The sequence below is a fragment of the Gavia stellata genome, chromosome 22, assembly GCF_030936135.1.
Source record: "Gavia stellata isolate bGavSte3 chromosome 22, bGavSte3.hap2, whole genome shotgun sequence".
In the NCBI taxonomy this organism is placed as follows: Eukaryota; Metazoa; Chordata; class Aves; order Gaviiformes; family Gaviidae; genus Gavia; species Gavia stellata.
Window position 1 is genome coordinate 14,372,271 of NC_082615.1, and position 19,571 is coordinate 14,391,841.

The following is a 19,571-nucleotide window of genomic DNA, read 5'->3' on the forward strand; positions in this document are numbered from 1 at the left end:
TCTGAATCGGAGAAAGTGGAGACCTCTGTCAGGACAGCGGTGTGAGAGCCTCCTGTTAGTTTCTCCAGGGAGTCTGTGCTGGGATAAATGAACTTGCGGTACGTGTTTTAAGAGGCAACTGGACAATGAAACTTTCTGTGTGGACTGGTTGGTTTGTGTTCATGATTTTTCATACTGGGTTTTGCTCTGCTTTTTTAATAAAGAGCTTTTGCATTTTGCCGTAATACTGGACAGTGACAAGCGGGATGTTTGGCTGATGTGGAGGGAGGGGCCTGCTGCTGCGTTGCTCATGAAGATCCTGCTAGTCTGTCCTGGTGCTAAGAGGCTGTTACAGGTGGATAAGCTAAGTGTGTCTACAGATTTTGGTTCTGAACTAAGGCAAAAGCAAAGAGGCTGGGAACCTGTGCCCCAGTCACAAGGAGAGGAGAGAGCCTGTGGTGACAGCTAGATAGTCCGCGTGTGCTGCGCAGTGCTGTAGACCAGGAGGTAAGGGAAAAGCAAAGCCTGTTGTTCTGAGGCAGTACCGCTACACGAGTTACCTCTGTTCCTGGCAGAGTACTGGGAGAGGTGGAGGAATCCCAAAGTCATCTTTACGCAGGATTTTTGCTGCTGCGTCTTTGTTCCTCCGCAACTCTGGTCAGACGGTAGTGAAATCTGCAGCTACAATGCAACCAGCTTGTAAAGCTTCTCCTTGAGCAGGTGCCCATACGGCGCGGAACTGCTCCCCTGCACGTTTCTGAGCAAGCCCTACGGTGCTGTTCAAGGGGCAGCGCGCGAGTGACCTGCCCCCCAGGGCGGGAATGCCGCAGCAGCCGGGGTAGAGCGGGAGCTGGGCCGTGGCTGCCTGGAGGAAGGGAAGGGGGGCTGGAGCCTGCGGGGGGCGGAGGAGGGCGCTGCCCCTGCGCTCCGCCTTTCTCTTCCAACGCCCTTTGCAGAGGGCTCCGCCGTCGCCGGCTGCGCCTGCGGCGCCCGCCGTGGGGGCGACCGGTGGCCCCCGGGAGAGCGCCGGCGGCGGGGCCGGCCCGCAGCCGTGCCTGAGCGGCGCGGCGCCCGCCCCGCCCCCGGCGCAGGGCTCGGCTGGGCTCGGCCGCGCTCGGCTGGGCTCGGCTCGGCTCGGCCCCGCCCCGCCCGCGCGGGCTGTCACTGCGGCGGAGTCGCGGCGGCGCCGCCATCGCGGGCAGATGCAGGCGATCAAGTGTGTGGTGGTGGGCGACGGGTGAGTGCGCGGCGGCCGCGGGCGGCGGCGGGGCCGCGCCGCGCCGCTCCGCAGCCCGCACAAAGCGGGCCCGGGCCCGGCGGCGCCGAGGGGAGGGAGGGAGGGCCCGGCGCGGCGCGGCCCCGCCCCGCGGCCCGGGAGAGCCGGCTCCGCCAGCGGGAGGCGCGGCCCGGCCCGGCCCGGCCCGGAGTGCCGCGGGGCCCGGGCGGGGTAGGGCGGGCGCTCGGCGGGGCTGCGCCCGCCTGGCCGCGGGGTCCGCCGGCCGTGGCCCCTCACCTGCGGGGCCGCCGCGGCGCTGGGGAGAGACGCGCCGGGCGAGGAGCCGGGGCCGCGGGCCCTGCCCCGCGCCCGGTCGCCGGCGTGGGCGTCGGGGCGGCGAGCCGAGGCCGGGCGGGAGACGGGGCCTGGCGGCGGCGGCGGCCGTGGCCGTCCTGCCCAGCGCGTCCCGCTCCCTCTTCAGTTCATAAACTTGGGCCGCCCTGGCGTCGCGCTGTTCCGTTCGCATCGAGTGGTGTACCACCTGGAAAACAAACACCCCCTTTTCTTGGGTTTTAAATCCGTCTCCTCGTTATTTTATTAGGTGCCAGTATTTTGCTATTTTTGGTCGTACAAGCATGATTCATCACAAAGTACTCCCTAAAAATCTTGATGTTCACAGGTTTCTCTTGTACCTCCTTTTGTTGTTTGCATTCCAAGGTGAAATACGTTGCTGTTTCTCATTTCACCGTGTGCCTCTTGTCATCCTTCTTGCTCTTTTCTGTAGGCTTTTCCTAGATGCCTTCTTCTGAGAACACATCTGTATGCAAGATGCAGGCATGCGGTAGATTTATGGAGCTTTGTAACTTTGCCTAGCTTGTCCTGCATATTTTTCCTTGTAATTCCTGTTTGCTTTTCTGATCACCACAGCAAGCGCAGAGCTGAGATATGGAGAACTAAATGTGAACTGCTCTTAGGTAGGGACTGGTCTTGCCACCTTCCCATGCATGCCACCCCCTCAAATACACCTTTGGAGTGAGGCCTTCCAGGTTCTAGCCTGTAGGGGCCAAAGAGGGGAGCAGGAGGGAGAGCCACCCACCAAAACAGCATAGCCTTATTGTGGAGGGGAGAGCAACAACGGGGAGCACAACATGTTGGAAATGGACCTTCGCTGAAGGTTCGCAGTCCTGTGTTTTGCTTTAAGACCAAATTGACAGCGCAGAGACTAAATGAACTCGGATACCAAAACACTTTAATCATAGATATATGTGTTTTTTTGTGAATTACATGACGTCCCTGTTCGGTGGGAGAGAGGTCGCGGTTCAGGAGGAAAGTCAGGCCGGTCAGTGTAGCGGTTCCTTACACAACCTCCCTGTTCTCCAAGAGAAGGGACATGATCCAGGAGAAAAGCTGGGTGGATTACTGTAGTGGTTCTCGCTGTGCTTTGTGTCATCCTGATGGAGGACTGTGGGGTCCCCTGGGGTCTCTCTCGTGCTCCTGAAGTCTTTCCTTATGTCACTCCAGTTACAGAATTGGGTAGAGGATACCCATCTCTGTTGGCTATTCAGCTTCACTCAGGCACCTAACAGACAGCTTTCCCTGTCACTGGCACTCGCGATCTGTTTCTCTGGAAGGTTCCCTGCAGTTCACGACTTTCACAGCGATAAATAGGTTGCTTACACTCCTAGTACTCCTCTGTTCTTAAAACTAAGCTTTTCCCTTACCCTCCAGGGCTAACTAAAGTTCATACGCTTACACTATTGCCAACCAGGCCCAACCCCTGCCAGCTGCCACCACTGCGTTGACCAATCCCACCTGCCTTCAGCAAAGTCCTGAGCTGATATTTTCAGTGATCCACACTGATGCCAAAATCTCTTTCCAAACTGACAGTGGTCAATTTTAAAGTTCATTTTTGTTTAGAAATACTTATTTTTCCCCCTTTTTATTTCTTGACATTGAATTCCTCTATCTGAGGGAGCTTGGATAATTCTGTGTTGTTGCACGTTTTTTCACCTCACTGTTTACCCATTTTGCTAGATTATTATGGATGTGTTGAGCCCAGCACAGAACCCTCATTTATTCCCTCTCTTTTGGCTCCTGGAACAAACATACTTTGCCTGGTGTTTTGCTGAGGCTGAATGGGTGGGGAAAAGGAGTGGGAGAGGGCAGGTCAGGTGAGTGCTCAGGCAAGGTGCACATTGTGAGTGCAGGCCTGGTCCCTGACAGCTAGAGAATTCTAGCCTGCTACAGGTTTGTTTTCTCACATGATAACTTTTTACCTAACCTCTTTTTTGGGTGGGGAAAGGGTGAGTTTTACAGTGCTTTCTGCTGTACTTTTCTTCATGCTTGTCACTCTTATCCTCTGCAGAGCTGTAGGGAAGACCTGCTTGCTGATCAGTTACACCACGAATGCCTTTCCTGGAGAATACATCCCCACTGTGTGAGTAATGGCCTTGGGCTTCAGTTGCTTTTTACCCTGTACGCGCGTGTCCGTAAAAGGTTTTGTCGGTGAGGAGAAGGCTGTCCCAAATCAGACTATGAACTTCATACATGAGGAGGATGCCAGTGGTATGGCTGTGTCTGTGAGGAGGGCAGACTGTCCCCACTGGAACTGTGTTGTAGTGTCTTCTGAGTCACTGCCCCCTTGGATTTCGTATAAAGAGATGTGTGGGTTGCAACAAGATTGTCACTGATGGGGACTCTTACTTGGCAGGTTTGATAACTATTCTGCCAATGTCATGGTAGATGGAAAGCCAGTGAACCTGGGTCTCTGGGATACAGCAGGGCAAGAGGATTATGACCGACTGCGACCTCTTTCCTATCCACAGACGGTGAGTGGTGGGCTTGGACTGGCTTGTAACTGCTTCCTCCTGGGGACAGGGAGGCTCCCAAGGACAGCCAGGCTTCTTTCCTTTGAGGAAAGTCTAAGTTCCTGCAGCTATAACTCTGGTTGTTTAAGAAATATCACAGCTGAATTTCTCCTAAGAGATTGTCCTATTCTAGTCCCTGCTTCATAATGGTGTTTGAACAGTTATGCATGCCATAGGGAGGCTCAAGTGAAAGGAATGATGTGGGGCTGCTGTGCGGCTAAGCCACGTTCCGTATTCCCATTCTCTCTTGGTGGCACAGCTCACTGTTGGGCTGCACTAGTAGTGTTTCCTTGGCTGTAGCAATTCCTACATGGCCCCACCAGGGGTGAAGCCCATAGCACTGTTAAGGTACTTGTGGCCGCAGGCTCTTAACATGCAGAACCCAGCATTGGCAAAAGATGAAGTCATACACTCAAAGTCCATTCCTTCCCTCTCTGAATTAGTTTAGCACCCTTAATGGGGAAAAATTTCTTAGAGCCACAGTCCATCCTTGTGGGAGGAGGTTGTCCTCTATAAGGCTCCCACTCCACCCTCCCTCTATTATGCCTAGCTGTTTCTTTCTACACAGCTGACCCTCTTGTTTCTGCACAGGATGTTTTCTTGATCTGCTTCTCCCTTGTGAGTCCAGCGTCCTTTGAGAATGTCAGAGCCAAGGTAAAGTATTCTCCTTCTGGGTGAAACAGTGGAAGGGAGTAACCAGTGAAGCCCCCTGCCCCACCCAGCACCACACCTACAAGCCCAAAATTTCTAGCAGTCGCGTTTTGATAAGGAAAGGTCATAGTCTCCAGGTTTTAAGAGGGGCCTACTTTCTATTCATGACTTCTTTGGCTAAGTTTTTGCCTTTTTGAATCTGCATCTTAAAGAAGGTAAAGGATGTCCTAGAAGCTGAAATGCAGTTAAGGGAAGCACTGTGTGCAGGGTTGGCTGGCAGTGTCTGTCATGATTCCATGTTTCAGTGCCTTCATTATTACATTTTCACCAATCTCTTCCTGGAGAGCATATTCAGAACTGTAGGCAGAAGTATCCTGTTTAGGCAGAAGTATCCTGTTCAGGTGTTGCCACCATGTCAGATAGTAATAAAAACCTTGTTCCTAATAGTAAATGCATCCTCATGGTTGCATGTACTGCTATAGCTACTTTTCTTACCATGCCTCTCTGTTTCAGTGGTACCCTGAGGTCCGACACCATTGCCCAAATACGCCTATCATCCTGGTGGGCACCAAGCTGGACTTGAGGGATGATAAGGACACCATTGAAAGGTTACGTGATAAGAAACTGGCCCCGATCACCTACCCCCAAGGTTTGGCCATGGCTCGGGAGATTGGTAAGTCTCATGTGCTGGCAGATCTCTGTGGCATTGAGCTTTTTATTTTGGAGTGGGTGAGGGACAGTATGTCCTGGTAGGACTGGAGTGGTTGAGCTGGAGCTCTCTTTCCCCTAGGGTCGGTAAAGTACCTCGAGTGCTCTGCCCTGACGCAGCGGGGCTTGAAGACGGTGTTTGATGAAGCCATCCGGGCTGTGCTCTGCCCACCGCCCGTGAAGAAGCCCGGCAAAAAGTGTACCGTGTTTTGAGGGCTGTGGCCTAGGTGCTGGCTCAGCATGTTGTCGTCCTCTGACAGATTGCATATTAGCTGGGTGTTTCTGGAGGGGGCTGGGATGTGTAGGGCCCTTCATCATGTAAGAAGTCAGTGTTTTTTAAATGTCTCTTTGATTTAACTTCAGTGTTGATGTGAAGGGGCAGTGGGGACAGGAGACTAGCTGAGGGCTGTACAGCCCCCAGGGGAGGTAATAATGGGGAAGGCAAGGTAGCTCTTTGGGGCAACAGGCTGTTTTGGCTCTCCTGAACACCAAGCTGAAAGGGCTGGGACATCCATCCTGTCCTGGAAACACCTGGTTTCAGCCTGCCGGTGAAACAGGTGGTGAAGATCCTTGTGGGAGTGGGGAGGGAGCTGATACCAGTGGTGCTGAATGACAGGAGCAGTTGGGAGAGTGGTAGGGTCTCCTTGCCCAGCCTACTGTGGCTAATAGTTAACAAACTGGTGCTCTAGCAGATACGTGCCTGAGACTGTTAAAGAAATCATAACCAGCCCCAGAAGGGGTGGAAGTAAATGAGATAGGAAGCTGAAGAACTAATCATTAGGTGCTTTATCGGGTACTAGCCAAACTCAGTGAAACAGCTCTGTGCAATCAATGTATTTGCCTTTTCGTGTGCGCACACCCTCGGACAGCGTGGTGCTGCTCCCCCCCATCAGTCTTTAGCAGGGCCTCCCCCCCCCAAATCCAGTCTCTGCAGAGCAGGGCTGTGGTTGTTGCCTCTGTTTTGTTTTTTTTCTACTAAAGACAGCAAAGGAAGCAATGAGGAGTCTGCTAACTTCTTCTTTCCCTTCCCACTGAAAGTGCAGGCGGGCTCTATGGATTTGGATGGAACAGGGAGAGCTTCTGAAGGGTTGTGGGGGGGGAATAGGGTTGGAAGAAAGACAGGTCCAATTTCTAATCATCATGTAGAGTGACAAGATAAAACCTTATTTGGTGCAATAAACATTCTCCATGACGGCGTACGTGAGCTTTATTATATAGCAGCCTTCTAAAGGTAATTTTCTGCCTCACTTCTCATAAAGGTTCCAGCCCTGCTGCCCCTCTTCTCCAGCAAGACTGGGTCTCTGTCATTGTTTTCTATGCAGTTTACATCTGTGCAGTACTAGTTTGAAAATTAAGGTCAGGTGTGAAATGCAGGTGTCATCTTAGGAGACAAGAAATCCCCCATCAACCATCAGTGAGCTGCCAGTTGTCATAGCACTCTTATCACTCAGCAGGAAGAGAATGCTGTTCACCACATCATCCACCTCTGGAATCAAACACAGAGAACATCTGGTGCACCCCTCAAATTGTACTAGAAAAACAAGCATCCCAAAAGGTATGCCTTTGACCTCTACATGTAATGGGAGCAGGGAAGTATCTCCACCCCCAAACTGTGCTTGATGCAGTATACAGGACAGTGAGGCCAAGAGCCGGACATCAAAAAGTCCTTGTTGTGATCAAATGATACTTAGTTCACAGCAAGCACCTATGCTCCCCTCCCAGTCGTATTTATGAACCATAAAGTGCATTTCACTTCTCCTAAGATGAGAAGGCTGTAGAAGAGGGCAGATAAGGTTGATTCTTGCCCTGTCCTCATCAAATGCTTGAGGAATTCAACCACAGCCATTCAGCAGAGTTGTGACTTTGCCCACAAAAGCAGCAAGGTACCTATGGCTGTGATGTCAATTAGAGGGGAGGCTTGGATACAACAAAAGAACCCAGCCTGGCAACAAATCTACACCACTGACCTGCAAACTTTCCCAGCGGAATCCGATTAATCATAGCAGCAGATTTCTGAGGGTCACTCCAGTTAATTCTCCCCATGTCAGTCATAACCACTGTGGGGTTCACAGTGTTCACCCTAATCTGGGACCAAGAGCAACGAACAATCTAACCAGACTGCTCTGAGAGGAAATGCTCAGGTTCAGCTTTCATGCTTTCTCTCAGAAAGAATCCTACCTTGTGGGGTCCCAGTTCCATTGCCATTACCTTGCTCAGCATATCCAAAGCACTTTTTGTGGAACCTTCAAGAGAAGGGAAGAACAGGAGGCATTTAGGTGCATAGGACTTGGTCTGGAACACACAGAAGTATTTCAGTGCCCAGAACCGGCAGCCAGCAGCTTGGTGGCTGTGGGTCTCCAGCTAGTCAAAAATGAGAAGGGCACTGCTGAAGTTACACATACTTACAGTAAACGGCATGATCCTGTAGAGCACGCTGAGATGCCTGGCTAGAGACATTTACAATAGCACCTGGCACGCCCTGTGCAATCATCTGCCGAGCAACAATCTGGGGGGGGGAAGGAAAAAAAAAGGGGGATGCCAGAATTGTAACAGGAGAAATCATTATTGCATTCAGTAGGAATCTTGCTGGGCTATTACGATAGCGAAAGGAGCAAAAACATCCAGAGGAAGTAAGTCCTCACTGCCTCCCACTTACAAGAGGGAGAGTCCAAAGCAAGAGAGTGAAGAGGCAGTACACGCATATTGTCGGGTTAACTTTGGATTACAGTCCCTTTAGCCCCCACAGTGGACACTTTTCTCTGCTGTGGAGAGCAACCTGGTCACTGCTGTTCATGGAGACAACTGCAGTGACAATTCTTCCTCACCTGGGAGACATGAAGCACAGCCCGAAGATTCACATCAAAAGACCTACAAATAAATCAAATTCGTAAGTTACAGAGTGGTTGCAGCCCAGGCTGGACAGTTGTTTTGGGAAGCAGCAGAGGACAAGTGCTGCTGGTATTGTAGAAGCACTGGTGGTGATACTCTAGAACAGAAATGCCAAGCTGACTGGCTAGCAAGAATGATCAGGCACGCTTTCAGCAATAAACCGATCATTGGATTTAAGCTATTTAGTGTGCAGGGAGGGAGGTGCGCTCATGCATCCTCACATTCCTAGCAGGATTCCGATCTTTAGCAGACTAATGTAGTTCCTCTATTAATGTTTAAACCGTGAGCCCTGGACCTCAGCCAGTGACTCTTCTTAGGACAATCAAACCCTTCACAAGGCTTTAAAAGAGCAAATAAATCTGCTATAAGATGGGTAGAAGCAGCTTTTCTTATGTCTGACACATAATCCTTCCTTGGTCAGGTTTGTACCTGCTAGTTCTGCACAATGGTCTTAGCAGAATCCATACATTTTATATTCTAGTCACAAATGAATCCTTTATTATAGAACCACAATAGCCATTCTTAATGTAGGGACAAAGCATGACCCCTCTTCTCAGAAGGAAGCAGACTCACCACATCCTGTATCCTAAAGCTTACCCCCAACTGGAACTATGGATCTTTTGAGGAAAAAAAAGATGTCATGTTATCGCAGTAAGCACATTTAATTTCCCACTGTGACAGTTTTATACTCCCTTACCTGGCTTTGTCTCCTCTGTATCTGAATTGTCTTACCGACAACTGCCTTTCAATTTAACAGAGACCGAGTTGGAGCTAGGCTGGAAGCTCTGAGCTGGATTAACAGCAAAAGGTGCCCCTCTCTCCTGCGTAGGATGGGTGGTGTGTGCACGCCACCATCTAAGAGGTGAAATTGCAGGTTGTGGCTCTCAGTAACAGTGTGGAATAGCGTCAGTGCTTTAGGTGGGTTCCTTTTGATGTTTACAGGGAGAAAGGTGATTATGTAAGGTATTAAAACACAGTAAAGAAAAGAAAGCAGACGTAAGACGCAACAACCAACGAAGCCCTGAGAAAGGGAACGTTAGGCATGTCTGAAAGCGTGCGTGCGTCTATCTGCCTGCCTACGCGCCACTGCTTCCTTTCGCAAGAGACCAACTGCTGCAGAGCTGCGCCACAGTTTTTGACGTTAGCGGTTTTGCTAAGGCCGAGGGAAGGCACCGCTCGGCCGCGGGCCCCAGGCACGGCCGAGGGCAGCGGGCCGGAGCCGCCGCTGGCGGCCGCGTGGGGAGGCCGAGGCCGCGGCACTCACCGCTCCAGGGCCGCCCGCGTCACCTCCAGGAAGGGCTGCAGCACCGCCACGGCCGCGTTGTTCACCAGCAGCTCGAAGGGCCCCGCCGCGCCCACCGCCGCCTCCGTGGCGTCCCAGTCGGCCAGGTCCAGGCACAGGGGCTCGATGCCAGGGCACTGCGGCGAGGGCGGCCGCCGTGGGTCGGGGGGCCGCGGGGGAGCCAGGAGGCGGGCCCGGCCCCGGGCTGCCCGGGACGCGGGGGCTGTCCCGAGGCAGGGGAGGGCGTTCGCGGGGGGGGGGGGACGGCCGGTACCTCTCGCGCGAGGCTCTCCAGGTCCGCCGCGGTGCGGCTCAGCGCGGTCACGCGGGCCCCGGCTCTGCTCAGCGCCACGGCCACGGCGCGCCCGATGCCTGCGGGGAGACGGCGTCAGCCCCGGCCCCGGCCCCCGCCCGGCCCCGGCCCGGCCCCGCGCCCCCGGCCCGCCGCCCGGCCACCTTTGCCTGCCCCAGTCACCAGGGCCCGGCGGCCGCGGAAGCAGAGACGCGGTTCCATGCCGCGGGCGGACTGCGGACTGGGAGGGCCCGCAGCCCGGGGCCGGGCGGGGCCCGGGAGCGGGGCGGCCTGATAGGGCCGGGGCGGGCAGCCGCACCGCTCCCCCCGCTTCCCCGGCCGGGGGATGGCGGTCCAGCCGGGGGATGGCGGTCCGGCCGGGTGGGCCGCAGGCCGCGGGCGCTGCGCAGCGAACTGCCCCGCAGCCGGCCGCCTCTCAAGCAAGGCACCTGCAAGGGGGGCAGACCGCAGGTCCGCCCTGCTGCAGCCCCTAGTTCCCCGGGAGGCCACAGCAAGAAGCCGTTTCTGGGCTCACCCAGCAAGAGCCGGGCATGCAGAGATGAACTTTCTTGGCTCCGATTCTCAGTAAAGTTTCATAGTGAGAGACCACAGAAAAACTGGCTTTGTACCAGATGATGAAAAGACCTGCCTTCTCCGCCCACTTGAAATTGCTGATAAAGGTCGTAGGCAGCCCTAGCCTGGTAGTCATTGCTTAAAAAATCGGCTGCAAGTACCTGGGCTCCACTTGCCTGAGGACATAGGCATACAGGATTTCTCGCACAGCACCTGTGCAACAGCAGCAATGTGCTGGAAGGCACAAGAGAACAGGCTAGAGATAGTTAAGAGGTTACATAAAGCTGCTGCACCGCAGTTTACTTCCAGTGATAGTCAGCATAGCCGTTCCAACTCCTGAGTCAGAGCTGGCATTGTGTAACAGCAGAGCAGCACAGGCAATTATGCACCCTATTAACTACAAAGTCTGTTTGTAGTAGACATTGCTTTCTGAGGACTCTTAAATTTAAGAACTCCTGTGGCATATTTAGTAGGTACAGAAACAGAACAGGAAAGTGCTGAGACAAGCTTACAACAGTTATCTTATTCCTTATTTCAATTCTTTTACTTTGTTAATTGTCATCTGCAAGGATTCTTCTCAGCCACATTTGTTCCTCTGCCACATCCAAGCCATCTAACTCACATGCTTTTTTGGCCATTTGGCATCACGACAGTCTGACAGGGGGCTGTAGTCTTCTGCATTACAGGGTTTATGGTCCATTTTTGGTATAGAGAATGTGTCAAGAAACATGACAAAACACAGCCTTTGCCGTATTTAAATATTTATTTTGTAGAATCGCTTTGTGTATGAGACAGTAATTTGATTAAAGAGCTGCATCTTGATATATCCACACAGCCTACTGTATTGTCAACACAAGAAACCTTAAAAGCTTGAACAGATTGAACAGTCCTGTATTGCCATGCAGGAGAATGCGGTCCTTTTTCAGTTTAATAAACAACCTACCAGCTTAGAGTATGCTGTCTCTTTGGCTCACCTAGTTTAGAGCGACAAGTGACTACAGTGTGAATCTTCTACTGCTCAGTTTTGCTGCCATTCATACAAAGTGTTGTCATTTTGGAACTGCAGTTTGCCACACAATCACTACCCAGTCCATGCTGTCTGAGATACCTTACAAGAGCCTGCTACCAGTGGAAGAGGAAGAAAAGTTCCAACAGAAAAGCTCAGAATAAGTGTTTGAAGACAAAATCTCATTAAGAGCTCATGAAATTTCACAGCTTTCTGCTACAGGAGTTGAAAACAAGAACTAACAAGCGTTAAAAAAATAGGTATTTATATACATACCAGGAATCTCCACAGCTATTAATGAGAAAACACTACACCATAGGACACTTCAGTTCTAGTGAGCAGAAGACCTAATAAAGAGGCAGAACATACCACAACCTACTATTCCACAAATCCTGTTTTCTGTAACAGGCTGTCAGTGTTACAGGTATACCTGTTACGGAACAGCCACTGTGCTAGCTGGACCTTGATCCGATTCCCTGCAGCATTCCTATTCCCATACCTCATGGTCACCTTTGTAGGCAGGAAGAAAAGGAGAAATTTAAGAATGAGCTGCAGGACTGTAGCAAGTAGCAGTCAGCTTGTTTGCTCCTCAGTGGAATTAACTAAAATCATGCAGCAAGGACAACGTACCCAGGTAAATGCTGAAAGGTTTGTGTTCAAAATAGCGTACAGGGAACCGTGTATTTCAGGAGGCTGACACCTCTGCTAAGTTTCATACTTGCATACATTGCAGGCGTTTGCCTACATTATACCACTTTTCAAATGGCAGGAAGTTAAGCAACTAGCTGAAGTCCCCAGTACAGCTCAGCACAGCTGTTTAGAAATCTGAAACTTTTGCTAGGTCCACATTCTAGCTGTTAATCATAGTTCCAGGTTGTACAATATCATTCTGTTATTCTCCCCTTAATTTAGCCTCAGACTCTAGCACTAAACCAGCAAGTATTTTCTGAAGAGTTTGTGAGAGTAAACAGTGATTTTGCAAAGCAATTTTTTATGCTGTTCTTCATGTATGGTAGGGATTGCACATAGCCAAAGTTTGGGCTAACAGAAAAGTAAACATACGGACCCCCATTTATTCAACTTTCAAACCTAAGCTTACTTCATTTAAAAAGCAACAGCAAGTGATACTGCTACAGCATTGAACTTCTGCCTTTGTGTGTGTGCAGTCTCCTTTTAGTGACAGCATGAACTATTTATTGAAACATTAAGGAGTAAAAATAAGCACTGATCTAGTCCTTAAGGTAATCAAAAGATTATCTGAAGAAGCTGAAGTGGAGTAACCACAGTCATACAATTAAAGGTACTCAAACAATACCATCAAAAACTTCCTCAGGGCATTACAGCTATCTAGCGTTCCTCCTCCCTCACAGACAGCAAAAGGTAACAGCACAACTTCAGAAACAGGCCGTCTTTCATCAGCCAATGCACATGCTCTAGCTCACACAACCTGTTGTGGGCAAAGCAGGAGAAATTATTATCATCTAGTCTGGCAAATATTTCTTCAGTATCAAATATCAAGGGAATAGCTTTGGACCTTGCAGATCACCATCATCAACAACCACTGCAATTCAGCTGGTAAGAGAGCCAAGTCTGACAATCACCTCCATGGGAGGTACACATGGACTACAGGGGAGAATGTGCATTGTAAGTAACTCTTATCCAGTCCTGAGTAAGCTTACCCTTACACAGGGTTTTCCCATGATAAAGGCTTTCAGCCTTGTTTACCCTCATGATTCCAGGATTTCTGGTATTTACGAACAGCCCACAGGTGGAGCTTAATATGGCAGGCCACAGAAGCTCTTAATTAATTGTGTTCCCAAGAAAGACAAGTTAAAACTTCCCCTCTCTTGTCACCATGGGGACTACAGTCTGCTATAGCACTCCAGCTTCAAGACAATGGCCTTTGAAAGCCCCTAACAGTAGATTCTTCTTGGAATGTCCCCGGCTGCAGCTGAACAAACCACACCTTCTTGCTTTTCTAAGTAGAGTCTGTCTACCTCCTTTGTAGATCCCTCTGGTTGTCTCCGAGAAGAACAAAAAAAACTCAAACAAAAAAGTCCACCACAACTCCTGTCTTATGCAAACTAGGTAAGATACGGGTGTCAACGACTGGTCAAGAATTATGACATCTTCTTAGCAGGGCACCAAATAGTGTCAGGATAGAGCAGACAATGGACAGATTTAAATCTATGAAGGAAAAAAAAAAAGAAAGAAAACATTAGATTGGAATTCTCCATACAAGGAACGTACTAGCATTGAATGTGCAGCAGTCTAACAGAGCAGAGAGGGTGGGTCTACTTGCCTTTGGCACAGCGACAAGAGCTGACATGAGAAAATAACCCCATTAGTGGGTTTGATCATCTTACAGTTGATAAACATGAACAAGGCAGGGAGATCTTGTTTTGGAAGTGGACACTCACCGGGTTGGATCTTGCTGAAGGCCAAACACTCCTCCCACACTCACAACATTGTGTTTGTTCTCAGGGTCCCCATAACTTAGGGTTACCTGTAAAAGCAAATAAATATTCAGAAATTTTAACACTAATGCAGAAAACCAGAGCGGATTATTAATGAGGTGTGAAGAAAGACTCCAAGGATCCTGTCTGATCTGAACAGTGGATTACATTTGAAAAAACAGTGGTTAGTTTTGACATAAGCAATACTGGCACTGAACAGTCCTCATCTAAAGGCCATATGAGAGAATAAACAAAGGAGCTGAAAGTTGCATTGCCCTGAAGGACAAAATGAGTTACGACTGTAAGCTTTGTAAGGGCATTAGACCTGCTAATGTCCATACCTTCACTAAATAACACATGTCCATCCTTGCCAGACATTGCCTGAAGTCTGCAGTAAGTAGTGTCTTAGCACAGAGGGAAAACAGAAACATTTGGATGTTAAATGGCATGCAGAGGACTGCTGTGTGATAAACCTGGTAACAAAATTCAGATCTCTGGAACTCCAATTCGGTGCTGTTCATCCACACAAGCACTGTATTAAGAAATTTTCAGGTGCCAGGTACCAAACGACTTGTATTTTCTTTCTAATTGTAGATTTCATGGATTTTGGGTTAGCTGTTACAGTCTCAGGGAAACAATGGTCACCAACAAAAGGCTGTATTCAGCTTACAGTTAAATTCACTAACATGAAGGAGATTGCATCACGCTGGAATTTAGCCCCAAGTGTACATTTCTGCTGCCTCATATACAATTGCTAGGAAAATATAACCAAGCAGTTTGTAGGGGCAAAACCACGCTCCTGTTTTTTCACGGTGCCAAACAGTTAGAGGCAGACAAAGCTCCTGGATAGCCTTATAGCTCCATCTACTGACCATGAGTAAGAAGGTATCCCAGCAATTAAAGACTATTTTTCCCAAGAAACACTGATTAAGTTTCTTGAAATTCAGGCAAGTTATTCTTAAAAATGATCAAACATTTCACTATGTCTTAGTTATTGAAGAGGTACTTGCTATAGCTGCAACACTAGTCTTTTTGAACAGCATGAATTAAGACTGAGACTTTGTTAGGCAAAGACAGAAATACTTTCTTACATGGCAGGCAAACTAAATATTGCCTCCTTTGACACTTGCTACTTCTATGACTCGTGGAAAGTCAGACTTTGGAAGGAGATGGGGAACACCATAGTTAGGCTTAATGTAGGATAATGTGTCCCCGAAAGAGGGGACAGCTATATGACCTAATTGGCTAGGGTGACAGTATACTTTTGAAGGAACTGGACAGGACACAGCTCTGAGCGAGTCTGCAGACATCCTTCTTTGCTGAAGAGCGTTAAGTCTATGGAGAGTATTCTTTCTGATCAGAGATTGAGGTGTAATTATAAGAACAGGACATGAGGCTTAGCCCTACCTGCTGCAGGACAGACTCGCCTTGTAGTCTCTGCAGATTTTCCAGATGGGAATGGAACAATGGGCTGTGCAGCAGCTTTACCTCCAGCAGCCCTTCAATGATGTAGCCAATAGTGCAGTCGTCAGGAAGACGCACTCTTTCTGCAGTACTGATGAAATTACCTAGGCTGTGAGACAGCGTGTACGAGGCAAGATGAAATATGCTTTAAAGCCTACCAAACACATATCGATGAAGCTCAACTAGGAACAGTGTTTACCTGGCCCAGGGACTCATCTTCAGGGCAAGACCTCTGCTGATACAGAATCCTGCTCCACCTGTGGCAAACCAGAATTTCACGGTTGTCTTCTGAAGGGTAACAAGAAAAACACACAGTAGTTACTGATAATCAGCTTTTTCCATTTGGCTGGGCAGGGAAGGGAACTTGAGGTTCTACTGGGTATCACATACTGCACTTGAGTCAGAACAAGACTACAGATTAATTCCTATTTCTTTAGGCTGCTGAAAGCCCAGCTAGCTGTTCTCTCAAAGGAAACTCTCCTGGAACTGACAGCAGGCAAACCATCAAATTAGCACAACTGAGGTAGCACACATGAAATGGGAAACTATAGTCCTGCTCCTACCCAATTCCATCTGTCCCCTGGTCATTCTAGCCAAGGGTCACAGTGTTCCTGAGGAAATCAAAGGTGATCCATTAGTCACTTGGCTCCATGTCCAAGGAGACTACTTTGTTGTGCAGAGTTTTTCCTAACAAGCTGCTTTATAACTGACTTTCTGGACAGTGGATTAATTTATCTTTAGACCTGTCAATATGGGCGACCTGATGAGGACTTGTCCTTTAGCACATTATCTGGTGACTGAGATATGTTTGCTTCCACTTCTTGGAAACCTAGTAACCACTCAGTATTTGGAAGTGCCTTATATACCCAGAGAGCCTTTGTCACCCATCTGAGGTTGGTTCAAGATGGTGACAATGTGATACTGCTCTCAAAACAAACAAACAAAAAACCCAAACCCCGACACCCTAAACCAAGGAACACTCCCCCCAAAACCACTAAAGGAAGAGTCAAGGTGGGGAGGGCCTACTCACCTCAGTGTGAGGGAGATCACCAACACAAGTGAGTAAAGGCAGAGAAACAGACATGCACCCAGGAGACAAACTATTTTTACATATGCATACGAGGTCAGATCAAAGGTTCATTTAACCCAGCACCCTGTCTCTGAAAATGACCAGTGCCAGGTTCATTGCTTGCAGATTAAATCACTTGTTTTTATGGAGGAGTACTAGGAACTCTAAAGGTTTTAAAAGCTTAGAAGGTCAGGATGTCTCTCAGACCAACTGCAAAGTTTGCTTACTGATCCATCACTTTGGACATGGTCAGCTGCTTCAATGGGATGGTCCAGACTTGGTCGACCCACATAGACATCCTGGCTGTGTGAGAAGGCAGATAAGAGACGCAGGAGAGTCCGAGGGTTCACATAGTTGTCATCATCCACATGGCAAAACCATCTTCAAACAAAACAAAGTAAGAAAGTTACTGCAGAGCAGTGACAAAGAAACGAGTTATAGGTTAACAGCTGGGTTTTAACGTCTTTCAGGCTTGGAGCAGAAAGCATTTCCCACTGTCCTGAATTACAGAATTTGGAAGCCGAAAGCACCCACAGATTCTAATTCTGGAAAGAGGCTGAAATTAATAACCCCCTTTAGATTATCATCCTTTCCACCTTTTAGATGACGCGTGTTTATAAACACTGCTCCACGCTGTGCTCCCTTCCCTATGCCCATCACCACGTTTTAGCTAATACTGCATTCCTTACTGGAGCAGAGAAGGTTACTCAAGTTTCCTGTGAACACAGAACTGCAAGAAACAAAGTCAATCAGAACAACATGTTTCACCTACTTTTGCCCAGATTCCAGGAACTTATCATATTCCACAGACATCTTGCAGCAGAGAGCTTGCCGGGTATGGACAGCAGAACAGTTGGTGTTGATCATATGATCCCCTACAAAAATAAAGATCAGCCCTTTCAGGTTTGAGAAGCATGTGTCGTCCGAAAAAGACTACAAAAGAAGTGCACATTTGGCACTAATACTGTACATCTAAACTGCATATGGTGCACATGTGGAGAGTAAACTGCAGGACAGGCAGGGCTCATGGGTTATGCATACGGCATGCAAGCTGTAGAGTACATTAAAATGTGTGAGCGCAGGGTATGTACACAGCGCCATGAGACTGTATGCAAAGGAAATACCTAATATAACTTTGGACCAGATAGCTTACTAACAGGAAGGAAGTGGGTGCAAAGGCGAACCCAGTATTCAGGAAGTTCCAGGCATCTTGTCCAGCATATTCTCCTGTGAAAGGAGAAGTTTTCTCCGTTTTCTCCATCTTAACTTCCCTAATTGCTTGCACAGCATGAAATAAGGACTTCTAGGGAAAGTATGACAGAAACAAAACTCAGTTAAAACAGACAGCACGCACCTACGCTACATAGCTTACCTGCTTTCAGGCGTAGCTCCCGATCCTCCCAGTCTGTGAATATAAATGTCTGTGGGAGACAAAAATGGATTGGGAGAAAGATGTGTCCATATTTGAGAATTTCAAAAACTAATTTCAACTTCACTCAGTTGCAGTCAGAATTCTGAATGTTTTGTCTTGTTAGTTTACTTCACAGTAGCCATTGGAGAGGGGTGGGGAGTGGTGGTGGAGGGAACCCCAGCAACTTCAGCCCTTGCCTTATTTGATAAGTTTTTGCATTGCAAGCCAGAAGAGTCTCATGTCAGTAAAGCATCCAAGATTTTACTCTCCTCATCTCAGGGTACAGACAACCAATTTCCAGACAGTAATGACTGTCTTTTTTTGTAGTACCTCCCTCTGCAACTTCACTTCCTCTCTCTGGCTAGGAGTCATCCACAGCTGTTAAGCAAGCTAAAAGGAAAGAATGAAAGTCAGGGTGGAAAGTGCCAAGTGGTAACACTGTCTTGTCCCAACTGCTGGACAAAATTGTGTTAATATGCTTGAATGTACTGAAATTCCCAGACAAGGGAACAAATTCTACGTTATTCTATGGAAAAACCTAAGCTGCAGAACTACTTAGTCCAAAATATTGGCTTAGATGTATCAGCACTAGGGATCTTTCACTATCATGTAGTATTTTCCACAGTCATACAGAAGTCATCAAAGTGTTTCTGCTTGGACCACCGATCCCAGATTGCAAGTAACTAGCTTAATCAACAATTAACTCTTTTGGAGGTAGGTTCAGGCAAACTATTTAGACAAGACAACCTTCCCCACTCTTACAAGGAAAGATGTTTTTAACACACACAAGGGAAAACTCGGTCAGGAAGTGCAGCGGCTGCCCGGGAAAACAGAGGGAGGAGGCTCCCAGCCACCTCTCCCAGACCGCTGGCGAAGCCTCACCTGTCCCCTCGCCTGGGAGATCCAGGTTTGGAGGAGCAAGTCCAGCCGGCTCCTGTGGTACTTCCTCGTGGTCTTCACCGCAATGAAGATGTCCTTCAGCTCCAGGCTCTCCCTGGCCGAGCCTCCGGCAGGCCCAAGGCGGCCCTTCCGCGCAGGCCGCGGGCTGCCAGCGAGGCCCCCGCCCCGGCCGCCCGCCCCGGCCCCGGCCCCCGGCCCGCCGCCCTGCTCCCCGCCCGAGCCCGCCCGCGTGCCGGGCACGCCGCTCCCCCCGGGACCCGCCCGCTGCGGCGGAGGCCCGCTAGGCCCGGCGGCGGGCGGCGGGCGACGGCGGGGCGCGGCGGGGGGCTGCCCCCGCGGCAGCAGGAGGAGGAGGAGGGCGGCGGCGCTGACGGACAGCAGGAAGCCGGCCTTGCGGAGCCCCAGGCAGGGGCCGCTCATGCTGCAGCCCCGCGGGCCCCCGCCGCGCTGCGCGGCCGCCTCATGGCCCCGCGGGCGGGCAGCGGCTCCGGGCGGGCCGGCGCCGGGAGCCCGGCCGCTCCCCCGCGCGGCAGCGGCCGGCCCCGGCCAGGCGGCCGCCGCGCTCCAGGAGGCGGCGGCGGCCCCCGCGGCCGGTGGAGGGGAGCGCCCGGGCGCCCCAGGCCGCGCTGACCCGCAGGGGAGGCCGCCCCGGGCGGCGGGGCCCAGCGAGCGCCGCCGAGCCCTGCGGGCGACAAAAGCCCCGCGCAGTCCCGCCGCGCTCGCGCCGCCGCCCGGTGCGCCGGCGGGAGAGGTGAGACGGGCCGCGGCCCCTTTAAGGGCTTCACCTGTCGGATGCGGTCTGGCGGCG

General features: G+C 50.3%; 3 protein-coding genes across 4 annotated transcripts; 1 reads left to right on the plus strand and 2 right to left on the minus strand.

Annotated features, from left to right (window-relative positions):
• The first annotated feature begins 1,153 nt into the window (after nucleotides 1-1,153).
• RAC3 (Rac family small GTPase 3) lies at nucleotides 1,154-6,618 on the plus strand. Of its 2 annotated transcripts, none has more exons than XM_059828042.1 (6): nucleotides 1,154-1,216; nucleotides 3,561-3,632; nucleotides 3,906-4,048; nucleotides 4,613-4,716; nucleotides 5,227-5,386; nucleotides 5,504-6,618. In XM_059828042.1, exons 1-6 carry the CDS (start codon nucleotides 1,182-1,184, stop codon nucleotides 5,632-5,634), a joined length of 645 nt encoding a protein of 214 aa, XP_059684025.1. In that variant the 5' UTR covers nucleotides 1,154-1,181; the 3' UTR covers nucleotides 5,635-6,618. The 2 variants fall into 2 exon arrangements, with proteins under 2 accessions (XP_059684025.1, XP_059684026.1); XM_059828043.1 differs by having other exon boundaries at nucleotides 3,906-4,023; nucleotides 4,654-4,716.
• Nucleotides 6,611-10,118, minus strand: DCXR (dicarbonyl and L-xylulose reductase). The gene is made up of 8 exons (XM_059828044.1): nucleotides 10,049-10,118; nucleotides 9,867-9,964; nucleotides 9,575-9,729; nucleotides 8,247-8,289; nucleotides 7,828-7,927; nucleotides 7,600-7,664; nucleotides 7,389-7,506; nucleotides 6,611-6,907 (listed from the first exon to the last, which is right to left on the minus strand). The coding sequence occupies exons 1-8, from the start codon at nucleotides 10,104-10,106 to the stop codon at nucleotides 6,804-6,806; spliced, it is 741 nt and encodes a 246-aa protein (XP_059684027.1). The 5' UTR covers nucleotides 10,107-10,118; the 3' UTR covers nucleotides 6,611-6,803.
• Nucleotides 10,119-11,210: 1,092 nt separating this feature from the next.
• On the minus strand, nucleotides 11,211-19,183 carry RFNG (RFNG O-fucosylpeptide 3-beta-N-acetylglucosaminyltransferase). Its single transcript, XM_009815886.2, has 8 exons — nucleotides 18,746-19,183; nucleotides 17,825-17,873; nucleotides 17,225-17,327; nucleotides 16,680-16,833; nucleotides 15,583-15,671; nucleotides 15,327-15,492; nucleotides 13,884-13,969; nucleotides 11,211-13,650 (listed from the first exon to the last, which is right to left on the minus strand). Exons 1-8 carry the CDS (start codon nucleotides 19,181-19,183, stop codon nucleotides 13,584-13,586), a joined length of 1,152 nt encoding a protein of 383 aa, XP_009814188.2. The 3' UTR covers nucleotides 11,211-13,583.
• Between the last annotated feature and the right edge of the window lie 388 nt (nucleotides 19,184-19,571).

Excerpts from the sequence above, each read along its gene's own strand:
- RAC3 (XM_059828042.1), top strand. The coding sequence starts at position 1,182 with ATGCAGGCGATCAAGTGTGTGGTGGTGGGCGACGG. Across the intron at positions 3,633-3,905 it reads GGAGAATACATCCCCACTGT|GTTTGATAACTATTCTGCCA; the intron begins GTGAGTAATGGC and ends CTTACTTGGCAG. Across the intron at positions 5,387-5,503 it reads GGCCATGGCTCGGGAGATTG|GGTCGGTAAAGTACCTCGAG; the intron begins GTAAGTCTCATG and ends TCTTTCCCCTAG.
- DCXR (XM_059828044.1), bottom strand. The coding sequence starts at position 10,106 with ATGGAACCGCGTCTCTGCTTCCGCGGCCGCCGGGCCCTGGTGACTGGG. Across the intron at positions 9,965-10,048 it reads GGTGACTGGGGCAGGCAAAG|GCATCGGGCGCGCCGTGGCC; the intron begins GTGGCCGGGCGG and ends GTCTCCCCGCAG. Across the intron at positions 7,665-7,827 it reads ACAGGATCATGCCGTTTACT|GTTCCACAAAAAGTGCTTTG; the intron begins GTAAGTATGTGT and ends CTTCTCTTGAAG.
- RFNG (XM_009815886.2), bottom strand. The coding sequence starts at position 19,183 with ATGAGCGGCCCCTGCCTGGGGCTCCGCAAGGCCGGCTTCCTGCTGTCC. Across the intron at positions 15,493-15,582 it reads AAGATGAGTCCCTGGGCCAG|CCTAGGTAATTTCATCAGTA; the intron begins GTAAACACTGTT and ends GCTGTCTCACAG. Across the intron at positions 13,970-15,326 it reads GCGAGTCTGTCCTGCAGCAG|GTAACCCTAAGTTATGGGGA; the intron begins GTAGGGCTAAGC and ends TTGCTTTTACAG.